The 15,905-nt window shown below is 49.4% G+C and overlaps 1 protein-coding gene across 4 annotated transcripts in view; it reads right to left on the reverse strand.

The window, feature by feature from the left end:
• The window catches only part of NUFIP2 (nuclear FMR1 interacting protein 2), a 34,435-nt gene that overhangs the window by 13,274 nt on the left and 5,256 nt on the right, over positions 1-15,905 (reverse strand). For 2 of the 4 annotated variants that reach the window (XM_040532913.1, XM_040532916.1), the window contains exons 3-4: positions 9,866-9,898; positions 444-9,269 (exon numbers count right to left, since the gene is read on the reverse strand). In XM_040532913.1, coding sequence (XP_040388847.1) covers positions 9,217-9,269; positions 9,866-9,898 — 86 coding nt within the window. In that variant the 3' untranslated portion in view covers positions 444-9,216. Of the gene's footprint in view, positions 1-443; positions 9,270-9,865; positions 9,899-15,905 lie in introns of those variants that run through there. The other 2 variants (XM_040532914.1, XM_040532915.1) reach the window with 2 other exon arrangements.

A 15,905-nucleotide genomic window follows, 5' to 3' on the forward strand; every position in this document is an offset into this window, starting at 1 on the left:
CTTGGAATCAAAGTCACACGTCCCCATCCCAGAATGCGGCCCCTAAAGGGCTCCCTTCCTCCTCCCAGCCCTCCCTTTGCCCGTGAAGGCACGGGACACCTCGCTCCAACCCCCACGAGGCCAAGCCATGCCCAGCACCGGTCACTCACAAAGGCACAGCCCCAACCATGCGTGTGCTCCGCGGCCAGCGCTGCCCGGCCAGCAGCCACGCAGCATCCCCAGGGCCAGGGGGATGCTCTGTAAGAGCGCAAAAAAAAAGTCACACCGACGCCCACAAACTTTAAAATTTTTATTCAACAATTTACATCACTTATTGTCTGTCTTAACGTATTCGATCTACACAAATTTCTTTTTTTTTTTCCTGATAAAATAATAAAATTTGGATAAATTTTGAAGACCTGTTGGTGCAGAATAAACAAAATTCAGGTAACTTTTTTTTTTTCTTAAACATTTAGTGTGAAGTATGACATCATTGGTAAAGATACATCATGCCATTACAGCTCATGGACATTACCTATCCTTACAGTCCGTGACATCACCCATACCAGCGCAGCGGGCTGCGCCAGACACAGCTACAGCAGGTATTACACTAACTCTTCTAGCCACCCTCTCACGATCGGGAAAACGCCTACTTTTTCAGCTGGGCACACAGAGTGCATTAACCTATTCAGAAATACCAGGAAGGGGAGAAGAAAACAAAACCGACCTTTCCTGTTTCGTGTGGTTGCACACTACAACATCGACGACAAAGAGGGGCTGCCCCTCTCCGCAGGTCAGAGGTAATTCAGCTCCTGAGCAGGTAGAGCACAACCCCTCGCGGCGATTTTAATACACACCAGGGAACTGAAGGAAATGAGAACTATCGGCAGGGCAGGAGTAGAGGGTTCCTGCCCAGGAGAGCCGTGCCCTGCTCCTGCGGGTGTGCCTGGAGAGAGCTCTCCAGCCCAGTGCGGAGTTGAAGCGTGCGGTGGTGTTTCGCACCGCTATTAACACTGAAGTATTCGGGGAGGGGGAGAGAGGGGCATCCATCCCCCGAGTAAACAAGTCGAGGACCTTCAGAGGCTTGCGAGCCACTGAAGGTGTGTAAGTACACGTGTGATGGTAGATAGAAAAGCAGCCCTGTTCTGTATGAAAAAAAAAGCTGTCAAGTTAGTACAAATTTCTGCCATGGTGAAGGGAACACGGGGAGAAAGCTGTCGGGGTCCTTCTCCCGTCACAAAATCCAGACGCCTCTGCACAAAGGCTCTGGGCTATGCAACAAGTTTTCAAAGGGGGCACCTGCAACCCAACGCACATAACTCATGAAAACAAAGCCAAAATAAAGCTCTCACCCCGCAGACCGGAGGGAGCCCCTGCTCCGCTCCAGCTGCTACAAACCGCACGCACCCCGCGCACACACACCCACAGCGGGACAGCGAGGAAGCCTGTCCCTCTCGCTCACAGTGGGAATACAAAACGGTAGAGTTTCTCTTCGGTTATTTTGCTGTTAGAAGCCTCAAGTTTGCCCGTGCCACCAGCCTGCCCAGCGGCGAACGTGGCGGGCAGATCTCCATCCCCTCCGCCAAGCTGCTTCGCGTGGCACGAGAGCACGGCCGGCGCAGGTACGGCCACCGCGCTCCCGACCAGAGAAAAAAGGGCACTCGTTCATCCAACAGCACAAAGTGTATCCGAAACAAGCCAGCTCACCCCTCTCCCTCCAATTACTAAAGTAGGCTCTTTAAAATAAAAAAATAATATATATATTTATATAGATATACAGAGAGAGAGAGAGAGAGAGAGAGACAGAGAAAGCAAAGGAGAGAGAGGCTACTAAAAAATCAAGAAGCGCCAGTTTTCTGCTACAGCTGTCAGCAAAGAACTGTCACCTTACATCATACCCTCCGAGATGGTGAAGATAATGTAGGCAATGACAGCACAGGAATGCAAAAGAGGGCAGATAAGTCACTTCTGGTAATGAGACACAAATTAAACTTTCAAAACATGTGCATAGCTTTATTCATCTGCTTCAAACTAACCTTTTCACGGAGCTTCAGCGAAACCCGAGTGTGCAAAATGCATTTCTAAAAAATAATGCAAGCAAGCTTTCACATTTACAGTGGCAGAAGTACGGAAAGACTAACAGAAATCACACGGACGGGTGAGGAGAGAGAGAGAGATGAAGAAACAAGAATTGCACAGCTTCATATTCTGAGTCACTGACTGCAAACATAAGCATTTCTACTTTGTTAACTGTAAGCAAGGCATGTTTACTTTTCCTTTACAAAAAAAAAAAAAAAAAAAAACTTAAAAAACCCACAGTAACAAGAACCACAGCCTGGAAGGGAATAAATCCCCTGGGCAATGGGAATCCCGGCTGTTGCAGAGAACCCCCAGTTCCAGAGTGGCGCTGGCTCTGGACCTTCACCTGGTTTTGCTCTGCAGGCAAAGCACTGCAACGCTTATTTCTGTCTGCAGGAGAACAGCAAAGCAGATTCTTTCTCTCACCCCCACTCCCCTCAAAAGTCGCAGAAAACAGGTCATGTTAGGAAAGGAAAGGTGCCATCCCATAGGACATTTTCCCCAAACTGTAAGACAGCCACTATCCAGACTGGCTTCAAAGCCTCGTTTCGACCGCAGACCCGATGGGCCACAGGGACAACGACCGCTCCCCGACTGGAGATGGGGCTTGGTTATGGGAGATGGGGTTTGGTTAGGGGAGATGGGGCACAATTAGGGGACTTGCGAGCGAGCAGCCCGGCTCTCCGACGCAGCGCCCTGCGGTAGCTCACGAGCCACTGCAAGGTCTGTTTAGACAGACCGAGCACACACGCAAGGCACGTTCAGGATATGGACACACACGCATGTGTGTAAAAGAGCAAACGCTGGCCAAAAGATGATGCTGGATAAACTAATTAAGCAGGCGGGGAATTGTGGTCTACGGCATTTATACACTATTTTCCAGGCAGTTGTAATCCCAAAGCATTTTTCCTACACAACTTTAGACCTTCCCTCACTTTACTGAGATTTTTTTTTAAAGGATCTTCTATAGATAGTCAATTCTATCTTCTCCAGCAAACTCTTTCTCCGCGGTGTGCAAACCTCCCTGCCACCCCTGGCGGCCTGGGTATCACCTATGGGGAAGAAGAGGTCCTGGAGCCACCTACGCCCCGTGGCAGCGCCCCAGGGCCCTTCCTCTCGTGCCACATGCCTTCAGGCTGCAGCAGGGGAGGACATGGGACACGGCGCCAGCCTCGGGGAGGCAGCCAGGCAGGAAGGAGGCCGTGCGATTTTTAATACTGCTGGTTAACTTCACATTGAGATAAAGTATTAATTTTTTTTCTTTTTTTTTTTTTTTTCCAGAGATGAGCAATTTCCTTCCAAAGATCTATTCAAATAGAAAAAATATTCAAAGCGGAGACGAGACAATAGCTCATTGAGATTTTTGACCTCACAAATACTCAGGCATCTTTCCCGCACCGCCAGCCATCGAGGAAGGAGAAGGTGGAAACCTCGGGGATTTGCACTGCCCTTCCAATAGCAGCTTGAGAAAAGGAAGGAGAGAAAAAAAAAATGCACAGTGTTCTTTCAAGTTAAGAGTTCTCCTTTTGCTTGCGTTTGCATAGAAATTCCCGTAGGTCAGCACCAGGATCAGGTACAGCCCTCTCCGACACCCCAGCTCCCAGCTCCCCGCAGTTAGTGGCTGTGTTACAGGAGGGTTCAACTATCCTCAGAGGAACTACATGGTCATGTAAAAAAGTGCATCACACATTCTTGATTTTCAGGGTTACTTATAGCAGCAGCAGCATTAATCCAAGACATGAACAGTTGTAGATTCATTCTTAAATGCAGCAACACTCAATGAAATGTCTTCGAGGAAGGTCACAAGAGGGTCCTTCTCAAAAGGATAAAATGAAAATTAGACTATTTAATATAGACAAAAAGGAGATAAAACAAAAAAATTAAAGACGCATAATCTTATTTACATTAAAAAAAACATTCTTGTTAAAATATCTTTACAACACCTAAGCAAAAAAATATGTATTTTAAGAATAAAGCAGAAACTCCTAAAGCAGTATCCATTTTTGGAACCCTTATTTAGCACCTGAGGAAAGACTGTATGGAAAGCAGACAGTTTTTTTGTTGTTTTTTTTTTGTTTGTTTGTTTTTTAAGAAAACTGTAAGTTTTATTTTTGCTAAACGTTCATATGTTCGCAGTACACGAGTTTCATACCACAGAAAGAAATGAACTAGTTTTTTTTTTTTTCTTTTTCTTTTAAAGATACTCTACTCATTAATAAGGCTGTAGAAAAGGGATACTGCTATCTTACAAAATGGCTTTAGAGCTCTGGACATGCCGTAATGAAGCTTTCTGATTAACAGTCAAGATAAATACAGGTCAGCATCCCCTGGTGAAAGCACGGGTAACGACTTTTGTTCCTGGAGCAGACCGAGGGGCGGCCGCGCGCAGCGCTCCCGCATCTCCTGGCACCGCGCTGCCAAGCGATGCTACTCACGAGGACCTCCAGCAGGATACAAGGAAGCCAGCCTTACCCTGTGGTGTGATACGTATTGTGCAAATTTCTAAAGCTCTGTAAGCTCTGGAAGGCAGCGCAGCCGGCAGAGGAGACCGAGATCTTCCGCTCCTGCGCGCCGAGTCCAGACTCGCGGCTCTCGGCTGCCTGCGCTGGGGCTTTTTCACAAGGAAAGGCAGGAACACACCTCGTCCTCGTGGTGGCCGAAGCCAGAATTACCCTCGCTCCTTCCTCACGCCAGCAGTCTCCCAGCCTCAGACCTCCTCCGCCTTCTGCACCCGGGCGAAATTTTGTAGCAGCTTTAAATTACGGCTGGCCTCGTTCTCTCCCCTCTTGACCTTAATCATCTCCCTTGTAAACAGCCTCTGCATGGAAAACAAATCACTACACACATACATACAGAAAGATCTTCTAGGGACAAGACTCCTGAAAGCTCCGGACACCTTGGCAATTCACTGAAAATGCTGAATCAAGAGCAAAAACTGGATGCAGGGGAAAGCTACCGGCTGCGTATGAGCAGTCCCGAAATCAGCCCGAGGTGCTCCCGCAGTCACCCGCCAGCCTCTTCTGGAAAGGACGCTGTCGTGCTGAGGTGATGCTCTCTTTTAAGGTGAAAAGCACTAAGTACACACACAGCTCAGATGACAAATTCCATCTCTAAATTTTGTTCCAAGCAGGAAGTGATTTCCCTTCTGATTCAGCTAGCCGGCTCTCCCTGTTACCGACCCCTGGCCGTCAAATAGCTGGCGTGCTCACAACCCAGAGAGAATTTTCTTTTAAAAGAAAATTCACATTTAAAAGAAGTTCACAGCAGCGAGGGAAGGCAAACAGCGGGGCTGGCGGTTCAGAAAGGGCAATGGGTTGAAGCGGGTGAGCACCAGAAAGCACACGCTGGAGCTACACGTTACCGGAGAGATTTCTGAAATCGGAGATTTCCGAAATGGGTTTTGCAGATGGGTTTAGAACAAAACCAAACGCAACCAGACCTCGAAAGCTGAAGACCTGGCAAACAGGCCCAGAAGAGGGGACTGAGGGGCTTGGAGGACCTTCCTCTGCACCACCTCTGCTGGGGGAGGAGAGCACAGAGCAGCTTCTGGAAGCAGACCAAGCGCTCCCCGACCCGCCAAGAAAGCACGTGCCCGAGCCTCGGGTACACGAGACCCCAAAAGACACCCTACAGGACCTGCCGGGGAGGCAGGAGAGGTGAGGAAAGACCAAGCCTCTGTCCAGAGGAGAAAGCAGCGCCGCAGGGACGCCCACGCATCCGCACGTCCCCTGTCTCGGGCAGGAATCACTACTCAAATAAATAAGAAGCCAAAAAAAGGGGGAACCGGGCGGAAAGGGACGCGTAGCGCCTCCAACGAGAACAGAAAGGTGAAAGAAGCCTTAACCTGAATTAGTTCGTAGCCATTACAAAAATAGGTCGTGATTTCACCCTTAGAGCCACTTCCCAGCGCTACACACATTCAAGGGGTTTTGTTTTGAACTTCCTCAGCTCAGCGTAACGAAAGCAATGGCACCATAAACACACGCTCCTTCTCCTCGCGCCGCGGACGCCGCCGCGCCCAGCCCCGCGGAGGGGGCTGCGCACCCCCTGCGGGCTGTTTTTGGTTTATGCTACAGTACTAATACTCTGAGTCCAACAAACAAACCACGAGACCGATCAGGTACACCTTAGCATTAATTCAATGCGCTAAAATTAGTCACAGCTCAATTTTAACTTTTTTTTTTTTTATAAGTTTACACAAAAATAATCAGAAAACGGATTAAATCTTAAGATATTTTTAATAAGTGCTCAGTAAGGAATTGTGTGAGGACTTGGGGAGGACTGCAGACGGACAGGGCGAGTTACACAAAGCACAGAGAAAGCTTCTTCCACGGTCCTGCCTGGCTCCGGGCACTACCTAACCAAACCTGCCCTGCCTTCGGCGGCGGGCTGCAACCGCGAGAGCTCGGAAAGAGGATTTCCTAACCACGTAGTGCTGAGCACGTGCCGAGGAGCTCGTGCAGACAGACAGACAGACGGGTGTTTGAAGAGGGGATGTTCAGAGACACAGTGGAGGAGGCGTCTCTACATGGGTACGGCCGGCACGGGGCCACGCGGCCGCGAGACAGAGCAGCGGGGACGGACGTCGGGGACCAGCGAACCCACCCATCGTGTGCACCGTGCTTCCTTCAGAGCTCCTAGCCGGGGCAGGGTACCAGGACAGCTCAGACCCCCGGGGGAGCAAAATAGGTCTTGGTTTTGTCTTTTTTTTTTTTTTTTTTTTTGTAATGGAACCCAGCCCTTAAGGCGACAAGTGACTACACAAGGCAAATAAATACACAGCAGAGCCTTAAAGCCAGTAAAACAAACTGGAAACTTTGCTATCAGCCTTCAACACTTTTTTTCATTCTGAAAATACTAATAATAAAAAAAGATTTCTTCTCCCTTACCCCTCCCACCAGCCCCGTTGTCCAGTTTGTTCAACACCTTAAAGCTCAGGAACGCCCCAGCTCTTTCGCAGGGGAGCGGGAGGCGATTCCGACTTTTGGCAAGCAGTTGGGAGACTCGACAGAAGTAAAAATAGGAACGCAGGAGGACTAGATGTAGGGCACATCTGTAAACATGTTGTACATCTGCAAGTTACACACACCTGCAAGGGTGATACAGTTTATAGGTGAAACAGAACTATCAGCGACTGGCCAACCACAAATTTCTGAGCTTGGACTGATACAATACATCGCTACTATATAGTATCATACGAGGGTATTATACTATATAGCACTTAATACATAAAATGGAGTAGGCAATCCATAGTCAAACTTTTAAAACTAAGCATTGCAGAAAGCTAGCAATCTTACAAAAGGTACAGAATTAAGTTTCGTTGTCCCACCGTGAACCTAAGCGCTTCATCCAGGAACAATCTCATTAAAAGGACAAAAACAATTAAAAATGCATGCTACATACTCGTCGTTAACAAAAAAAAAAAAAAAGGAAAGTGGATAAACCTAAGCACGAGGGGTAGGCAAAAGGTTTGGGCTTCTCTGCTTCCTGTAATGCCCCAGAGGATCCAGCCTCATCGGAGGATTCAGCACCTCTGCTGAGCTGGGTGCCCAGGCACACGCGAGCTGGCGCTGAGCTCAGAGGGGCCAGAAACCCCTCGGGGTTGCTTTCAGGATTATTCTCTGCTGGCTCTTGCGTTGGACCCTGCGATCCTCCCACCGGGAGCCCCCCCACGAGAACCACACAGCCCCCAGACGGTTTGGACGTGCCACACACAAGCTGCAACGGGACAGAGCGGGTTACACAGCTGGAGCCTGCAGGCTGAGCAGCCTTCTCTACCACTGCTAGAAAGCTCTCCTTTCTTTCGGATTTTTTTTTTTTTAAATTATTATTATTTTCATTCCTAAGCCCTCCGTTTTTGTAATAAAATATATTTTTATTAAGAGATAATTAGAAGCAGAGCCCGGAAATACACAGACTGCGTTAAAATATAAAAGAGCGTTTCCAACGGGCAGGTGCGGGGAGCCCAGCCATCGGTGATCTACAGACAAATCGAAAAGGATTCAAGTTCCCATTTTTCTTTTTCTTTTTTTTTTTTTCTTTTTAAAATTTTTGTGTTTTTTTTTCCTCCTTTTTTTTTTTCAATTTTTTAAGAGAAAAAATAATTAAAGAAGGGTGAGCGTTAGCAGAACTCAATTCCACTTTAGTTTTTCAATGAAAATGGGAAAAAAAATCCAGCACACGTAGTGTTAGGAGACAGAGCAAGTACGAAGCACCTACGTTGAAAGCAAGAGATTTTTTTTTGTTTTTGCTCCCAGTAATACAATGGCATTAACCTGTGGGAACAGTGGTGTTTGTTGTTTTTTTTTTTTTGTTTTGTATTTTTTTTAAACCATATTAAATGCCTAAACCAATTATTTAGTTTTCCATGTTGTCTTTTAAAATGAAACAACTCTTCAGTTGCAATAGTCCAACGTGTAACCGGAGCCAGGTCAACTGTGTGACTTCACCATGCATCCTAGGACTGCAGTATTACCATCTTTCCCCCAGAAGAGCGATGCTTTAAGACAATTTTCCCAAAATAGGACTGGCTGCTTTACTCCTGGCAAAAACCTGTGTTATAATTCTCTGGAAAAAAAAAAAAAAAAACTCTGCAAACTTCAAGGTGTTTCTCCAGCATTCAATGGAAAACAAAACAGGAAAAAAAAGGGGGGGAGGTGGAAGGGAAAGGGGAGATGAAGGATGGTGAATCATCCTGATTTCCCTGTGATTAGTGTGTCACTACAGTCACAGAACAAGAAACAGAAACCTTGTCAAGTGGAAATGCCTCTCCAGTGGGTTGCTGTTGCCCATGTAGACGACAGCAGGAACTTTAGAACTGGGCTTGTAAATCGAGTCTGTGTTTGTTAATCACTTGCATTCACTCTTTAAACAAAAACAAAACAAAAAAAAGAAAAAAAATCTATTCAGTACCGGAGATTAAATAATCACGTGTGTAGTCTCGTTGAAATAAATTTTCAGATTCCTTATGAAGTCTAATTACTTTCAGTCGCCATTTTTAAATAACTATATTATATATTTGTATATATTATCCTGTGATTCTAGTTATGGTTCCTCTGCTGCACTGAAGATTTAGAAGGAGCATAAAAGCCTTTTGTCCCCCACGAACAGCACGAGTGCTGCAGAAAGGTTATAACAGGCAGTCTTGTCTTGCTACCTTCATTGATCCGGGTGATCCATGGCTTCATCGTAGGTGATTATCCTTTTGGGATCTGGAAAGAAAGCAAAATCCTAAGTTTTCAGCAAGCTACTTTCAGAACCCGTGGCTTCCCAACAGACCTGCAAGATCCTCAGCTGTTACCAAAAGCCTCCCCCCCCAAAAAGAGGCACAATTAAAGGCAGGTCACCAGCTCCGCGCAGATCTGCACTTGCTCCCCTCGTTGCATCACCGTGCAGCAACACCATGGGAAGCACAAGGCCCCCTGTAATGCTCTCCCCACACTGTGGTCACAGATGAAATGGGGGGGAGGTACCCAAATCTAAAGCTTAATCTTGGGTGTGACGCCCAGCACCAGACAAATAAAACGATTATGACATGCACATGTGCAAGACTCATGAAATCTAGACTGGCCCTGTTTTTCTTTCTTTCAGGTGCTCTGCTTCACTCGGAGCCTCCCACAGCCACGGTACAGCTTGCTGTCCTGGCTTTCAGAGATCCCAGCACAGATAAACCCAAGGAGATGCAAACAGCAAACGCCAAAAATCTCGAGCATCTCCAGACACCGGCACGGCCAGCTCTCAAGACCCATCCCAGAGGTCAGAGCAGGACAGAGCGACCGGGTTTGCTTGTTATTCCCAACATCCTTACCTTGCTTCTGCAAATTCCAAATCAATTCCATTTCTGTGAAGACAAAATGAGAAGACCATTGTTACTAGGTGCATCTAGGTGGTACCTAGAGACAACCCCAAACAGGCTTTAATTTCTGGAGTGTGGTGCGACACCACCACCGCCGCGCTGGGGCTGTTGGTCAAAACCCACCCAGCACAGCCCAGCCCCAGCAGGACTGCAGGGATCTGGCGATGAAAGGCATCGAGACAGCTGTACCACGGCTGTAGGTATCAGGCGACCAAACCCTGAGTTAGAGATGTCAGCACCAGCCCCTATTCCTACAGATCGCAGTCTAACTCCAGGATTTACAGCTCTGCCTCCAGCGCTGCTTTACGCCTTGCAGCCTCAACGAGGAGCCTGCAGAGATGGTTTTCACGAGCCGACACGTTACATGCGTGATACAAGAAGTGCCGGACAAAGCAAGTTCTTCGTGGCTCACAGCATGCTCCTGTCAAAGCCCTCGGTGCCGAAACTGCTCCACGGCCACTGCCATACAGCACCGGCACAGACCGCGGAGCGATGCTCCAGGGGCGCGTGGCTCTTTCCTCAGTTTACCTCCATGGCACATGTGGCACAAAAACCAACCCAACCATCCCAGACCTCACTGGAAGAGCACGTGCCTTCCTTTGTTTACCTAAGGAATAACAGGAAAGTTAAACGTTCTCCTCGTTCACATTAAGAAACGACAGAAGGCTGCTCCGTTTAAATTAAGCCCCTAAAAAATTAAGTCACAGCAGGTCTTCAGAGACCTATTCAAAATAACTATAGCTAGCCGCTCTCAGGTTGCATTTATGAGCTAGAATATTTATGAAGACGCTAACTGTACCCTGCACCCAAGATTAAGAGGCATCATTATGGAAAAGAGCAACAAGGAGGAGCACACGCTGCAGGAGCGATCTTTAACGTCTCCCTTCTGCCAGAGGGGAGCACGGCTGCAACAGGTGGGAGCAGAGATGGCAACAGGTTATTGAACAACACAACGCGTTGTGTGGCTGCAACACAAGCAACAGGTAAACCACACAAGGGAAAGAAGCTGAGAAAAGCCTACAAAACCCCTGGCCCCAGCACGACGTGTGCCCAGCGTCGACTTGCGTCCCTTCGGCTTTTGTTCCCTACAACCTCGAGCTCCCCAGGGCAGGAAATTGCATGCAAATAAATATGACCTGTCCTCTCTGCACTATTAAGCCTTTTGTAAGGAAAGCCCCGACTGACCGAACGTTACAAGGTCTGTTATTTTTGCCTCACAATAGCAGCAGTGCTTTACTTTCACCGAGGAACCCGAAGCGCTTTGGGGAAAGCAACAGCCCCTAACGGGGACACGAGCTCCCACACCCCGAGGGGTGAGTCCCCAGAAATAAAGCAAACCAGCTACTAAAATCCCCTCCAGCAGAATCGGTTTTCCATTCAGCATGAAGTTAGATGCATCACTTCCTAACTGCCGAAGACCATCAATTTTTTGAAGACCAAAAAAATAAAAGTAACCCTTTTCAGACTCCAAACAACCTTCCTTTACTTCTTTGGAAGGAGCAGTAGGGGAGAAGGTGGTGCGAAGCACCCTGTGCATCCTAAACACGTGGATGCAGCTGCTGCCAGGTGCTCAGCCTGACCCACCTACCAAGCCAAGCACCCCCAGCAAGCTGTCCACGATATCCACTGCTCCCGACGCTCCTGATACCTCCTGCCGTCAGACGAGGCCAGCAGCACGAGCTGGAGGTAAATAACTGCCATCCACAAACCCTTGCACAACCTGGCTTCAAAGCCGGCCCTGCTCCAAGCCAGGGGCCGAACGAGGTCACCTCCAAAGCCGTGTCCAACCTCTCCTTCTCTAGGGCTTTCACAATCCGGGAGGCTCCACCATGGCCTGGCCTCTCCAGCCCAGAGCCAGCAGGCGCAGAACAGCCCCTGGGCATCCACGTAAGGAGCTGCGGGTAAAGGAGCCACTCGTGGGCACTGCCACTGGAGCAAAGGGGCTGCGGGGAAGGCTTTGATGTCAGGACCGGACCAAGGCACTCTGGTGAATTGCACTGAGATTCCTCATGGGCCAATAAACTTTATAGCAGGATCGGCACGTAACCTTGGAGGGGAAAGAAGTCTTTATGTGGTATCTCGTTAAGACGGGCACTTTTATATACGTTTTCCTTGCTAGAGAGAATGCCCCTGCAAACAAACGTCTCTGCACTGTGCAATGTTCTTTGCTCTTATAAACCTAACACAAACTGACAATCGTCCCTAAATTGAACAGCTAAAAAAGAAAATAACACAGAAGGACCATCCGTGTTTGACTTCTCCGCAGGACACAATGATTATGTTAAGGGATTGTCCAGGAAATAAAGCAAAAATTAAAAACTTGATGCTGCAGAGACTCATCATTATACCACTGGGCAGCAGTTCCTGCCAAGTGGAAAAAGCAGAGATTTGAAGAATTAAATCAGCTTCTGCCCAACAGCCCATAGGCAACTGACTGAGCCCTAGCCCCCTCCCACCGAGGGAGAGGGAGAACCACGGCTTTTCTCCCTCCTCCTGATGCAAAGGAGGGGAACTGCTGAATTCACAGCTCTGCTGTTTCTTCTGACCCAGTTCACCATCCCGGCGAACGCCACTCCTTGCTGGCCCACGCTGCCTCGCTCTATTTTCCACGCCGCTCTTCTGCTTCTTCATGCGAGCAGAGACGTGGCGCAGCCGAGACGCCGCGAAGGAACAAAGCGGCAGCGCAGGCAGGAACTCAGGGGCAAGGCAGCAGAGGAAAACTGCTGCAGATTCCTCTCTCCTCCACCTACGTGGTCTTTGCTACCATGAGACCTCGCTTACCCTCTCCTCAGCTCGCAAGGAGGATGCTAGCGAGCATCCCAGCACAAGGGCTGCCGTACAGAGCCCGCTCCGAGCCACGGGCACCCTCAGCCTGGAAGATCGCAGCTGCCCCAAGAGAGTGAAATTCTGCAAAGCCTTGGCAAGAATTGTGGAATGAAACGTTTCATCCAGCTGTCTTTAAAAGGAGGAGTAAAGCAAGGGGAAGATGTTGATTTCAGTGGAAATAAAGCTGAGATACTCCCAGGCTCCTCTTCTCAAGGAGAGGACCAAACCACCTGCGAGGAGCAGTCCCAGCCTCAAAGAGACGAGAGTTTTGGCAATGCCACACCAGGATGAAGGTTCGGTTCTGACCCAGGGGGGAGTAAAGCCCCTGAGTGAGAGCACCCCTCCTTCCTGGTCCTCGCAGCCTCCCCCACAAAGCTCACGTCCCCGGCTCCAACCAGACAGCGTAACCCACCAGCGCGTAACTAACTCAGCTCTACCTTGCTACATCAGACACGGCAGCAGCGGGCACTGCCACGAACGCCGAGCAGCAGGCGCTGCCAACCGAGGAAGCCACGCTGGGGACCGTGTCTTACACTCAAGCAGGTCGGAAGACCAGGGGAGCCTCTCTGCCCGTACAAAAAAAAAAAAAAAAAGGGAAGCACGGCACGGAGTGGGAGCGTACAGGAAGCAACATGAAAAGCATCCAAGAACAGGAGCATGCACCAGCAGCCCTGCCAGAACATTCCCAGCACCCTGACCTGCGGGGAAAAGGCAACCCGGGTGCATGAAGGAGCTCAACTTCCTCGGCCAGGACCTCGCTCCGCAGCCTCGCTGCCGGCACATACTTCTGGCAGTCAGGCAGGAGGGTCACTGTACTCGCTGGCCAAACCGTGCACAGGAAGGCTGGTTTGCTGGAGGTCAGCTCGAGGCCTTCCCGTAGCCGATGTCCAGCCCGAGGTGAGGATCCGCACGACCCGATCGCAGCCGCTGCCACCAGCGGCACCAAGGGCACAAGCTTACGGCGGGCAGACGGAGGCACTGCAGCTGCTCGTGCTAAAGCCGAGCCCTCGCTGCTATCTCCCTGCCTCACCCTTTCTCCACGTGCTGCCTGCGCTGGATTTACCGCTCGTGGAGCTCAGGGCAGGGAACGCACCAGGGCAGGTGCTCCGAGCTCGTCCCCGTCCTTGTCCCGCAATCGCGTCTCTGTGGCCATAACCCCGGAGGCAGGGCAGATCCGGAGATCAATGGAGACTTTGCTCAAAGACAAACAGATTGATCCGAAGAGGGAGGAGTTCACCGGCCTCTCTACCTCCAAACCAAACATGCCGAGGACCCAGCTACCCACGACACCCTAACGCCTGCCCGGGCGTGGAGCTGCTCCTTTCCTCCCACAGAGGGACTGGCTGGTCCCGGCTGGGACCCCAGGAAAATAACCCAGAATAAATGGAGAACCACGTGGGAATTAACCACTGCTGCCCCACAAACTGCTCCCCGGCAGCTCAATTTACCAAATACTTTCCGATCTGGTGTGACAGAGGAGGGCACGCACACAGTCTCACCGCAGGACTGTGGCACCAGGGTTTTCCATCGTGCACAGGGCAGGGAAAACACTGTTCCTCCAATACCACTTACACTAAACTCACCACAACAGCCTCCAGCAAACACCAAAACACAACGTCCAGCATCACCGTAGAAAACGTACTAAAACCTAGACTGATCTCTGCCTGGTACACCCACGATAGCACCGGGAGACGAAGGAGAAACACGAGCTCAGGCTGCTCGGAGCACCCTGCCACTGCATTAATGGCACACCCGTGATCCTGTACCCCTAAATAACACCCTGAAGCCGGCACAGACACAGCCTGCAAAATAATTAGGCACAGAGGAGTGGCAGGGCAGGAGCCCCATCTTCCCACGGCATCCAAGCACCAGGGGTGCTCATTCTGGCTGCCCAGAGCTCGGCCCACATGGGGATGCCTGCAGGAGGAGAGGAAGGAGCAGAAAGCAGAGCTTTAAGAAGCTATTTAGGTGTCTGTTCTTGCCACTGAATGTAATTAACCTCAGCGGTCAGAAGGACTGAACTCAGCCAGACTTTGAAGTTAACACCTCCTTAAGAGGACATGGGAAGGGAGTGGTCTTTATTTTCCTGTTGGTACTATTGTTTTACTGGGGTCTGTCTTTCACGCAGCTGGTGAGAAAGGGAGAGCCGATGAGCCTTGCTGAGGCTGTACGATGTTGCTTTTGTACAAGAAAGTCCAGGCTGACAAAGGGAGACAAATTTAAGCGTTAGAAACATTTGCAACCTTAAGAGGATTTGCCCAGGACCTCCCTTCTACACCACGCTAGGCTTGTGGTACCCCATTTCTGATGAGAAACTGAAATTTAGGCTGCGGGCAGACAAGAAACGAGTACAGAAAGCTTGCACTAAAGCTGGAATAGACTGAGCAGAGGGTAGAGGAATAAGACTCAGACAAAAATCAATCGAATGCTACTAGAGCTTAAAATGTTAACACTGTGAGAGTATGATGCCCTGGAAAAAATATAATTGTTGTTTTTAAATGTCTGGGCTTACTATTACTAAAGGAAGCTATCTAAGATTCTGTGTCTTAGGCAAGGAGTTTATAAAGAGGTAACCTCACAACTTTGTGGTGGGTCAAAACACAACAAGTTTGCCAAAGCCACCCAAACATTAACCCCTCTGCAGAGGGGCTGAGACACTACCCACGTACACACGTGGAAGTGCCCCCACAAAATGGGTGATTGCCTTCTTCACCCTCGGGGCAGGGGGATTCAGGGAGAGGCACAGTGGAGGAGTACAGAAAAGGAAAGGTCCCTGCGTTTTCCAGAGGGGGACAAGTAACACCATGCCGAAAGGGAACCTCAGCTCCTGCTAACACCAAGCCAGGCCCAGCAGAGACCTCTGAGCTTTTGGGGCCGAGACCAGAGGTAAAGCAGAGAGCAAGCTGTCCTACAGGCTTTGCTCTGTTCACTCCCAGTTCTGTGCACCCGTATCGCGCTTCAGTCATTTCAGGGTTTAATAAAAAAGAGCCAGACTACAAAGGACTCCATGAAAGCAATAAAATCATCTGAAAGATTTGGCCTACAAAGAGAACAGGAAAATTCAATCTGCAGCTTGCAGAAGAGATGATACGGAGAGATTTGTCTTGCTGTTGCCATAATACTTAAGAAGGATAGAGAAAAGTGTAGGGGGGTTGCTGAAAAATAC

Source organism: Cygnus olor, chromosome 20 (assembly GCF_009769625.2).
Source record: "Cygnus olor isolate bCygOlo1 chromosome 20, bCygOlo1.pri.v2, whole genome shotgun sequence".
Classification (NCBI taxonomy): Eukaryota; Metazoa; Chordata; class Aves; order Anseriformes; family Anatidae; genus Cygnus; species Cygnus olor.